The sequence below is a fragment of the Bidens hawaiensis genome, unplaced genomic scaffold (assembly GCF_021521415.1).
Source record: "Bidens hawaiensis isolate Kalapana, Puna unplaced genomic scaffold, B.hawaiensis_p1.1 tig00029042_1, whole genome shotgun sequence".
NCBI classification, from domain to species: domain Eukaryota; kingdom Viridiplantae; phylum Streptophyta; class Magnoliopsida; order Asterales; family Asteraceae; genus Bidens; species Bidens hawaiensis.
This window is the reverse complement of record NW_027494788.1, coordinates 178,398-190,533: the sequence shown is the minus strand read 5'-3', so window position 1 is coordinate 190,533 and position 12,136 is coordinate 178,398. Positions and strand designations below refer to the sequence as shown.

The 12,136-nt window shown below is 39.3% G+C and overlaps 1 protein-coding gene across 1 annotated transcript; it reads right to left on the bottom strand.

Annotated features, from left to right (window-relative positions):
- Positions 1-5,794: 5,794 nt before the first annotated feature.
- On the bottom strand, positions 5,795-8,326 carry LOC143578142 (uncharacterized). Its single transcript, XM_077061805.1, has 3 exons — positions 7,776-8,326; positions 7,267-7,670; positions 5,795-6,282 (listed from the first exon to the last, which is right to left on the bottom strand). The coding sequence occupies exons 1-3, from the start codon at positions 8,324-8,326 to the stop codon at positions 5,795-5,797; spliced, it is 1,443 nt and encodes a 480-aa protein (XP_076917920.1).
- Positions 8,327-12,136: the final 3,810 nt, after the last annotated feature.

Genomic DNA, 12,136 nt, shown 5'->3' with positions numbered 1-12,136 from the left:
AAGAAAATACGTCAGCAACGAATGCTGGTGAACACGCTGACGCAAAAATAACTCTTTTACTTTATTACCCCTTGAGACTACGCCTGCCTCGGTCCAACATGGCTTAGGAATAACAAAGTCAAATAACACATTATAAATATGAGCCTCTACGCTAGGTCACCTTAGCGAACACCGCAGCGTTCGACTTAGTTAAGTACCCGTAAATATACACATAAGGTCATACTCCCTGCAGGAGAGCGTCCTACGACCAAGGGTGGTGCGATCATGCCCATACATCGCATAGTACCACCTATGTAAGGATCCAGACATACGTATACCACAGCCTGAGGGCTAGGTTCATACCCTTTATTTATAACGGTTTTAGGAATACATAGTTCCTTGTAAACAATTTCAAATAACATGTTTGACTCATTTTTAAATAAGTAAAATTTTGGGGGCGTATTCACCTTGTCTCTTTAGGATCGGCTTCACTCACCATCCAAGGGTCTTTCCCTTTCTTTATCTCGCACCTATAGTACGAGTATAAATATTTGTTAGTCGGATACACGATCCGGCTTAAGACCTTTAGTCTTATATCTCAATCCTCGATTGAACCTTTAGTTCAATTCTTATTTACTTGAAAACCTTTAGTTTAAAAGTAAATTATAAACCTTTAGTTTATATAGAAACCCGACGTTTCTTCTTCTCCAAGAAACGTAATCTTTTTCTTTTATTATTTAAGAATACTCTTTATTCAATAAATAATATTTCATAACAAAGTATATTTACATATATACTTACACACATATATATGTTATCACAATATTCATAATCATACTTTCATTCGTTTCTTTGTTATGTTTTCTTTTTGTTGGTGCACATTGTGTGGCCGTCGCTTGGCGAATAGTTTAGAATGTTTATGTTGTATGCTGTACACCTAGGTAGTGGTTCACGCTGAAAGTGATCCATTTGAAAGAGCATTTTCAAATGGATACTCATTCGATCGAATGAGTTTCTGATTCGATCGAATGAGTCTGCCATTCGATCGAATAGGACTCATTCGATCGAATGAGTCCTGGCCGAATGGCAGCGGGTATAAATACCAGCTTTCAGGCGTGAACAAAAGGAACAGGAGAGGATTTGCGTGCCCGGCGCCCAGGTGCTGTCCGGATGAGGGGGGAGGCCATGCTCGACCTCCCCCTGCCATAGATCGTGATTTCAGTGTTTAACAAGCATGTAATCTTTCGTTTTTATCAATGAAATCGTTTGTTTCGTGTTTGTTTCTATCCGTCTTTGGTTATCAAACCTTCCGTCTCGAACCGGCTCGGATCGTCTCGGTCCCGACTGAACCAACAATTGGTATCAGAGCCACGGTTACCGCTAGAAGGGTCTAACAACCGATCTAGCAAGCCGAGCTCTTGATTTTATGCGTTCTGGACGTTAAACTGTTGGTGTGTTCTTCGTGTTCTTCGCGTTTTCTGGGCTGGCGTTGAAGGAGTCGAATCAGTCCATTCGATCGAACGAGTTCCCCATTCGATCGAATAGGCCTATTCGATTGACTGATTCGACTCCTTCAACGCCAGCCCAGAAAACGCGAAGAACACGAAGAACACACCAACAGTTTAACGTCCAGAACTCATAAAATCAAGAGCTCGGCTTGCTAGATCGGTTGTTAGACCCTTCTAGCGGTAACCGTGGCTCTGATACCAATTGTTGGTTCAGTCGGGACCGAGACGATCCGAGCCGGTTCGAGACGGAAGGTTTGATAACCAAAGACGGATAGAAATAAACACGAAACAAACGATTTCATTGATAAAAACGAAAGATTACATGCTTGTTAAACACTGAAATCACGATCTATGGCAGGGGGGAGGCCATGGCCTATTCGATTGACTGATTCGATCGAATCGGTCTTCCCGCTCAAAACTGTCACTTTCAAACGCCAGTGTTCCCGCCCAGACAGCCTGTTCATTCGATCGAACCAGATGTCTTCATTCGACCGAACCAGTTCTCATTCGATCGAACGTGTTCCAGACCAAAAAAAAAAAAAAAAAATCTGGAACGCCCGCTTACACGAAAATTTGCCCAAGCCATTTTTATCAGTCGGGAAGCCTTCTGAAAAAGTTTGGCAAAAATAAAATTTTTTGACAAAATTTCCGGGTCAGTGATGAAGATTTTTCTGGACATCCTCTACAAGTTGATCACAATCCAGAAAAGTTTTGGTGATAGTGAAATTTTTCACTGATATTTGCCGGGAAAGTCAGAGCGTTTAAATGTTTAACGGTTAAAGCGGCAAATTTGGAGATGAACAAAGCACAATCACCTGAAGGAATTATCGTCTACAAGTTTAATGGATAACCCTTGTTCATTGAGCTTCTACAATGGTGATTGCTAGAAGAACACAAAAGAGAGTAGTGAAGAGATCAGCAGTTGGTGCTGATATTGTGGGGTAGTCAGGAGCATCTGACTATTTATGGGCCAATCATTGGTATATTTATCTTCCGCATGTGAGGATTCCGCTTTGTGGAGGGAATCAGTCTGTGATTATCTGGTGATACCTAAGGGTCTGCTTGGAGTGTATTGCTTACGTTAATCTTTTTGATTGAGAGTACCAATTTCTCAATTGAAATTCTCTAGTCTACGTGAAGGGTTCTGCATAGTCACTCAGGTTAGAAGTTTAAAGGGTTTGGTACAACGCTTTCTACTGAAGATTTGATCGGCCTCCCGCGGATGAAGTATCCGGTCAAGCTGACCACCTGGATATGGACGCCAGCGGGCTGCTGTGCATTACTGGGTTGACTTCACGAAGGCATTTCAAGTCCGATCAGAGCAAAGGATTTACTTGGTGGAGGTGGCTCCTTAGAGTATTGATGCCGAGATCAAAATGCAATACTTAGCCGGTTCAAGAAGACAGTTTTTAGAAGTTATTTTATCAGATTTTACAGAATGGTGGGAATATTGGTTTGCAATCACGGAGTTAATGATGTGTCTTTGTCTCCGATGATGAATCTGCATACAAACTAATCTGTTTAGGGGGAGTAGCTGTGGATTGGAAGCCTCTGTCCTTTGCCCAATACATGTTGGTGAAGTAACCGTGTGGGTGAAGATTCGCCGATAGTAAGTCGCGCAGCGGAAGCGTGCATGTATTATCAAGTTTATACATTGGGATACAGTTACTGTTGAGGGGGAATTTCTATAGTTTGTTGTTTTAAACAGATTATTTTGTCTGAAGATGTCAGCAATGGAGAACACTTTGCATCATTAACCGAGAGTTCAGTCTAAGGGGGAATCTTGCTGCAATGATGGTATTCTTCAACGTGATTATCAAGATAAAGCAGAAGATTTGACTGAAGATTGCAAGAGGTGTCTACAGCAATTCGCAAGCAACGTCCAAGGGGGAATATGTTGGTGCACATTGTGTGGCCGTCGCTTGGCGAATAGTTTAGAATGTTTATGTTGTATGCTGTACACCTAGGTAGTGGTTCACGCTGAAAGTGATCCATTTGAAAGAGCATTTTCAAATGGATACTCATTCGATCGAATGAGTTTCTGATTCGATCGAATGAGTCTGCCATTCGATCGAATAGGACTCATTCGATCGAATGAGTCCTGACCGAATGGCAGCGGGTATAAATACCAGCTTTCAGGCGTGAACAAAAGGAACAGGAGAGGATTTGCGTGCCTGGCGCCCAGGTGCTGTCCGGATGAGGGGGGAGGCCATGCTCGACCTCCCCCTGCCATAGATCGTGATTTCAGTGTTTAACAAGCATGTAATCTTTCGTTTTTATCAATGAAATCGTTTGTTTCGTGTTTGTTTCTATCCGTCTTTGGTTATCAAACCTTCCGTCTCGAACCGGCTCGGATCGTCTCGGTCCCGACTGAACCAACACTTTTCTTTTCTTTTATCGAGGTATCGAGTATAACCTCGACTTAAGGCTTAAGCCTTGAATATAATATTCAATTATATTGAATTCATCATTACGCCTAACCTTAATGGCGTATAGAAACTCTAGAGAATTGAGCAGCACTTCGACGCCGCTTTACTTTTCTTGATCAACTTTGATATGCCGACTTCAACACACGTCGGCACGTCTTTCGGGACTCTTTGCCATAACAATTCCTTCTTTGATGAATGAGGGTGGAGGGTGGCACAAACTTCGAGGAAACGGTGTACACAAACAAGAGATCGGGACATGCTTATCGAGGAAAATCGTTTATATGATTGTCAGTTTTAGAGAAGCTAGTGAGAAGTGAGAGCTGTGGTTTTAGTGTGCAGAAATAGAATGCCCATGGTCGCTATTTATAGACCTCAAATTGGCTCCCATCGCGCTACGCGATAGGTCCCTTGGCAGGCCTATCGCGTATCACGATATAGGCTTGATGACGCAGAGTGTAGATCCCGCTCCACGTGGCGACACGTGGCAGCAGTGTTGCCATGTGGTGACACGTGGCAGCACATAGTGCCACTGTGTGCCACGTGGCACACATGTCACAATGTGTCAGGTACCCCATCGCGATACGCGATGGGGTTCTCCTCTGACTCATCGCGTAGCGCGATGGGTCAGGAAATCAGATTTTTCGTTTTAAACCCTCATCTTTGAAATTTGGCAAATTTAGTCCCTAGACTTTGGAAAGTTGATACTTTGAACTTGAATTTTTTATGATGTTACACATACCGCAATATCTGTTTTATAGCATTTTCATGAGACTCTTTTGGTTGCTGCATATAAAGACTAACAACCCCGACAGAGTAAGTCAAATCGGGTCGGGTTTGTAGCAAGTACCGAAGGCATCCAACTATCTTTCGCTATCCAGTTGCATCAACATTAGTTTCATCTTCAGCTTTTGACAACTTCAGATTCGGATCCATTGGAACATAAGCCGGGTTGCAATTCTCCATACCCGCTTCTTTCAGAATCTTTCGCGCATATGCCTCTTGCTTTATTTTTATGCCTTCATTGCTTAGAGAAACTTCCAATCCGAGATAATACGAGAGTTTTCCCAGATCAGACATATCAAACCTTTTAGCCATGTCTTTCTTGAATTCAAATATCAAACTCAAAGAAGAACCTGTCACAAATAAATCATCAACATAAACAGCAATTATTAATATTGACTTATCGGATAATTTCCGATACACGGCTTGCTCTTGCATGCATCTATGAAACATCATCTCTTTCAAGATGCCATCCAACTTGATGTTCCACGCCCTTGGTGCTTGTCTTAACCCATAAAGAACTTTTGACAATTTATAGACTTTATGTTTTTCTTTTGGCCTTTCGAACCCTTCCGGTTGGTGAACATAAACAATTTCTTTCAAATCACCATGTAAGAATGCCGTCTTCACGTCCAAGTGATGGATTTCCCACCCGTTGTTCGCGGCGAGACCAATGAGAAACCGTATTGTTTCGATTCGAGCCACCGGAGCGAATACTTCATCAAAATCTATCCCGGGTTGCTGCACATACCCTTTCGCAACTAATCGGGCCTTGTATTTGTTTATCGAGCCATCTGTATTTCTTTTTATCTTAAACACCCACTTGAGCCCGATTGCTTTTGCCCCCTTCGGTAGTTCTGTTAAACTCCATGTATTATTTTTTTCAATCGAATCAATCTCGTTTCTCATAGCTTGCACCCATTCTGGAATTATTTTAGCTTCATAAAATTTCCTTGGCTCTTCGTTTGCTGTTAGCATTAACTCAATCTCATCCAGGTTCAGCTCGTAATCATTGAATCTCGCCGGTAACACCGAAACACGAGCTGATCTTTGCGGCTGGACCAGTAAGTTTGCTGCACCACCTGCGCTGTCAACAGACTAGGCTACAGAGTGGGGACTGTTCGGCCCATCTGTTGTTTGTCCGGCTTCTTGAAACTGGACCGTATCAGACCCAGAAGGCATTGGATTGCTCGGGCTGCTACTTGTATGCTCACTGTGTTGTGACACTTCTGTTCCACCTTCACTATTTAAAATTGGCCCTAAACCAAAATCAATAGTATTACCCCATAATAATGTGAACAGCCCCGGTTCCATTTTGTCATCATATTCGGTTACGTTTTCCCACTTCCAGCCCCGTTTTTCATCGAAATCGACATGTATACACACCACAATTTTCTTATTATTTGGATCATACATACGGTACCCGCCCGAACCTGGTTCGGACCCGAGATAAACGAGAAGTCTTGACCAATCATCCAACTTTCTTAGGTGCTTTGAGACAACACGTTCATAAGCAATGCACCCAAATACCTTTAGATACTCTAAATTCGGCTTGTAACCTTTAAACTTTTCGTAAGGGGTTTCTCCTACCAGTGCTCATGTAGGAGTTCTATTTATTAGATACGTAGCGTGTCGCACCGCTTCTCCCCATAAATAATTTGGAACGGATCTCGCCTTCATAATACTTCTTGTCATCTCCATTAGAGTCCGGTTTCGCCTCTCCACTATGCCATTTTGTTGAGGGGCATACGGAGCCGTTAGCAAGCGAACCAAACCCTCATAATTACAGAAGTCATTGAAATCGTGTGAGGTGAATTCCCCACCTCTATCTGTATGGAACGTCTTTATAATCGAGCGGGTTTTTTTTCGATTTTTGCTTTGAATTTCTTAATTAAACCAAGTGCATCGCTTTTATTCTCCAACAGTAAAGACCACATAAAACGCGAGTAATCATCAATTAATACCAAAATATAAGCTTTATCCGTTAGCTTCGGGGGAGTAATCGGTCCACAAATATCACCATGTATTAACTCCAACATCCTTGAGGCTCTAAATTTTGCTTTGTTTGGAAACGAATGCTTCGTTTGTTTGCCAACCATGCATGCCTCACACAATTGATTTTGATCTTTAATAACTGTGTACACCTTTGGCTAAGTTGTTCATCAGTTTAACCGAACTGAAACTTATGTGACCGAGTCGCGCATGCCATAACCATGATTCTTCGTCTATTTTGGCTTGTAAACAAACCGTATTCCCGACTTTTAGTCTTATTTTATATAATCTGTTGGGGTTTCGCATGACCTTCATGAGTAATCTTCCACCACTATCGCGCATCGTTAAGTACTCTCCCTTCATCCGAATATCACAACCCGACTCGGTTGCTTGACCCAAGCTAATAACATTATTTTGGAGATCCGGAATGTAATAAATATCTGTCAGTAATTTTTGTTCGCAACTTTTACCTTCGAACAAAATTGACCCTTTTCCTTTAATTTCAAAACATGAACCGTCCCCAAAACGCACTCGACCAGTTATTCGCTCGTTTAACTCAGCAAAATAATCATGCTTACCTGTCATGTGATTACTTTCTCCATTGTCTAGGTACCATATGTCATCTTCACCGGAATCATACTTCGTTGGCATCACTTTGTCTTCGTTAAGATATATGGTTTCCCGCACACCTTCCATCATAAAGAACGAAGCGTGGAGACCTTTTGTTTCATTTTCGTTGGTCATATTCAGATTTGCTTCTTCATCTTTCCGAAACCGGTCGGGGCACCTAGAGACAACGTGCCCGTATTTGTCGCACCTGTAGCATTTAATTTTTGATAAATCTCGTTCTTTTCCTTTTTCTCTCCTATCATCACGCTCCTTGTTGTAGTCTCGGTTACTACGGTCATGTGAATTATCGCGACCGCGACCCCGACCTCGTGAGGCATAAGATCCCCGACCTCGACCCCTGCTTGATTCACGACTACGGTTAAACGACGATTCTGATTTAGTAAATAGTAACTTACTTTGACTACTCTCAGGTTGAAGATTTTCTTCCTTTATCCTTTCTTCGTATGTTTTCTATCGCCCGACTACATCATCGAACCCAACTGTCTTCAAATCTAAAACTTGCTCGAGTGATGCCACGATATGAATAAAACGTCTAGGAAGACTCGTAAGGAACTTTTTCACCATCTTTTCTTCTGAGAGTAACTCTCCAAGCGTGGCGGCTTTTGACGAATAACTCGATAACGTGGATGCGTAGTCATCAATCGTCCCTGTTTCTTTCATCTTCAGCCCTTCGAATTCTGACATTAGAGTTTGGAGCTTCGCCTCCTTCACTCTTTCAGCACCAAGATGTCGGGTCTTAAGCGCTTCCCACATCTCCTTTGCTGTTTTCAGATTTCCGACTTGTAGAATATGAGCCTCGGGAATTGATTGAAAAATCAAGGCGATCGCTATACTGTTTCTTTTCACATCGCCGTTTCCCGGGTCAATTGCATCCCACACGCCATGCACGTTCATCAGTACTCGCATGTGCATAGCCCAAACGGTGTAGTTTGACGAAGTCAGTTTTGGACTTTGAAACGAACTAGTGTTTGGTTCCCTCGTTTGTGGAGGTGTAGATGAATCCCCCATAAGTCACGAACCTGATCCTTCACAATCAGATTCCTTTCTTTTTGTTGTTAGCCGATTGCACAGGTCCGATCAGAGAATCCCCTGAGTCGCAGGTTTCTCTAATCTGAATCTTGGTGTGGAATTGAAGAATGGCTCTGATACCAATTCTGGTATGCAGAGTATTATATTGTGATGAACCGGAAAAAACAAAGAAAATAAACAACAATGAAATTTGGCTTAACTCCCAAACTTTATTATCAAGAAAACCTGACTCAAAAAACTTGATACATATCCCTACCCTTTAAACACGGTATATTTATACTAACCTAAACGCGTTAGAATATATTTAGGACAGAATAAAATCAACTTGATAATTATCTTCATCTAAACCTTAAATAGATTTTCCATAAAATAATTATCCATAAATAATAACCCGGTTACTTGCACACCAAGTTAACCAGTTTCTTCTTTCCCAAGCCGCTCCACGCAATTGCCATAAGACGACTCGGGATTCTTCAACAAGTTATAGATGCAAATATAGGTTAACGGGGCTTGAAAATATCAGTTACTAACTGTAATCGGCAGTTTGGTCAAAAAGTCAAAAACTGGTTATTGTCAATAAGCAGTTACAGTTTCTAAACATTTTTTTATTGGAAAAAAGCTACTTGCGTAACCAGTTAGATTCAAAACATGACTGGTTACACGAACATATTTTTTTAAGTAATAAAAAAATGTAGTTAATTCAGATAAATAATATAGCATAAAATATACTCGTGTCCGGTCCGTGTACACCCCTAGATATGCCATATAAGAATTCTGTCAGCTGAAAATTTTAGCATTATACAAAAACTTCTTAAAGCTACTGCCATGATTGTTGCCATAGTTGTTAGTAACAATAACTTTAGTTATCCGTCATCTAACCAAATATTATAAAACACTTTAATTTTTCGGGATCATTTGCATTTAATAGTTATATTATATTCATTTCATTTAAAAAATATTTGTATTCAAATCTATTGTGCCTATTAGATGATGCCTTTTTACCTCGTTTTTACAGGTTTAGATGATCAGGTTCTAGAACAATGCACAAAACCACTATGTGTATTTGTATAATAGTTATAGTTATAGTTATAGATGGATATACAGGTTATCGGGACTTGAAAATATCAATTACTAACTGTAATCAGCAATTTGGTCAAAAAGTCGAAAACTAGTTATTGTCATTAACCAGTTACAAAGTCTAAACATTTTTTTATTAAAACAACGGTACTTGCATAACCAGATAGATTCAAAACATGACTGGTTACACGAACACGTTTTAGTTAAATAATAAAAAAATGTAGTTAATTCAGATAAATACGATAACATTAAATATACTCTTGTCTGGTCCAATTCGGTCCGTGTACACCCATAGATATGCCATATAAAAATTCTGTCAACTGAAAATTTTAGCATTAAACTCAAACTTCTTAAAGCTACTGTCATAATTGTTGCCATAGTTGTTAGTAACAATAACTTTAGTTATCTGTCATCTAGCCAAATATTATAAATCGCTTTAATTTTTCGGGATCATTAACTTTCAATAGTTATATTATATTCATTTCATGTTTAAAAAAACTGTATTCAAATCTATTGTGTCAATTAGATGATGACTTGTTACCTCGTTTTTACAGGTTTAGATGGTCAGGTTCTAAAACAATGCATAAAACCACTATAACGTTATTTTCTTAAATCCTAAATATAGCAATACAATAGTAAATTTTAAAATCTAAAAATAATTAACTTTATTTTTGAAATAAATTAAAAATATATAAAAGTTACATGACTTAATAAAAGAAATGCATAACTGCTATGAATAACCCAAAATGGAGCCTAATTTTATTTTTATCCTTCCGATATAACTAATAACTTGTTAATGTGGGGTTTGCCTATTTGATAGAGGCATTTGTCTTTTAAGTGAGAGGTCTAATGTTCAAACTTAATAAAGACGTAGTTTAGTAGTATTGGTGTAAAATAGAAGTAGATGAAACATTTGTTAAAAAAAAACTGATTATAAATTTTTGTTATAAATTTATCAATCAAATGAAAAGAATGTTTGTCATTGGTTTTCCTTAAGGGTTTTCACTATAGGTCTATAGGTAATTGGTTCGAGTCTTGAAAAAGAGAATTTTGTTGGTACATTTTATACATAATTAATGTAAAAGTCTCTTACTTTAAACTTATAGACTTACCATCATGAATCACCATCACCAACCAGGATATATAAGACCTTATCATTTATAAACATTTACGTAGATTATCACCTTAAAACAAATTCATAGCTTAAGGTTTCAACATTTACGTAGATTATATATCTCCTCCCATATATGGCACATTGAGTCAAGGACCGAACCAAAACCAAACTTTTGGCAATTCATAGCTTAAGGTTTCAACATTTACACTCATATTGAAGATCTAGTGAAGAGTTTGAAGGCTTGGAGACCATCATCATCAACCATCATCATCATCCATCATCATCATCATCATCATCATCATTAAGAAGGAAGATTCATCCACAATTGGTTAGATTGTTGTAGTTTAATCATGTGTTTGTTATCATCATCCATTCTAATGTTCATAACGATGCTCATCATGAGTCAAACTCCATTTACCATCTAAATCTATGAAGAAGCTTTGTTTTAGTTGATAATTATATAAAACATGTGGTTTAGTCTAGTAAATTACATGGTTATCTTGCAATTATCTTTTGATGAGAAATGTTTCACCATCTTAAATCAACAATTCAAAGTTGGTGATTGTCAATTCTATTGGCAATCATTCATGATCGATTCATGTTCTTGAAAGATAGAAATACTTTAATAAATTATCGAAACATGGATCCTTATATTGTATTTAGAAATGAAGAGATATAAGTTATGATCTATTTCTCTAAGTCTTGGTTATTACCAATACTATTCTACATATACGATAGGTACACTTTCCTATTTGTGTTTGTTTAGTCGTTGTAGAAATCATTTTTATAAATTTAAAACACGATCTTGTGCAAAAGCTAAATATTCAATCCATCATATTTTACAAGCTACACTCGCACATGCATCAAAGTTTCTGATCCGGAACGACTCTTTCATCGACGAGCACGTAAACGGACTGCAGAAACCGCCGAAACAATCAAAGACGAGTCAGTAGATGCCACCACATCAGGAGAAAATCAAACTATTGAAATGATGGCGGCCCAGAACAATGAGCCGAACATGAGCCAATATGCCAAGCCAACTCTCGAAGGCTATGGAAATGGAGTGGCTCCACCCGATATCACCGAACATTTCGAAATCAAATCAAGCACCATTCATTAGGTGGAAAATTAAGTTCAATTTCATGGTCTCCTCGATGAAGACCCTCTTTCTCATATATCTCGATTCTTACGCATCTACGGAACCTTTAAAATTCAAAACTGTTCAGAAGATTAAATCAAACTCAAACTCTTCCATTTCTCTCTAAGGGGTCAAGCCTTAGAATGGATAGAATCTATTTCCTCTGGTTCCATCACTACCTGGACCAGATGGTTGAACAGTTTCTCCTCAAATATTTTCCGCCTGATAAAACTGCCAAATACCGAGCCAGCATTACCAGATTATGGACCGATGATGATGAATCGTTATACACAGCATGGGAGAGGCACAAGAGTCTTGTGAGAATATGCCCACATCATGGACTGAGCGTATGGTTGCAAGTACAAACTTTCTTTGACGCACAATCCAGTCAAAACAAACAGGCCATCGACCAAATCACTAGTGGAGACCTGGGATCCAAATCACCTAAAGAAGCATTTGT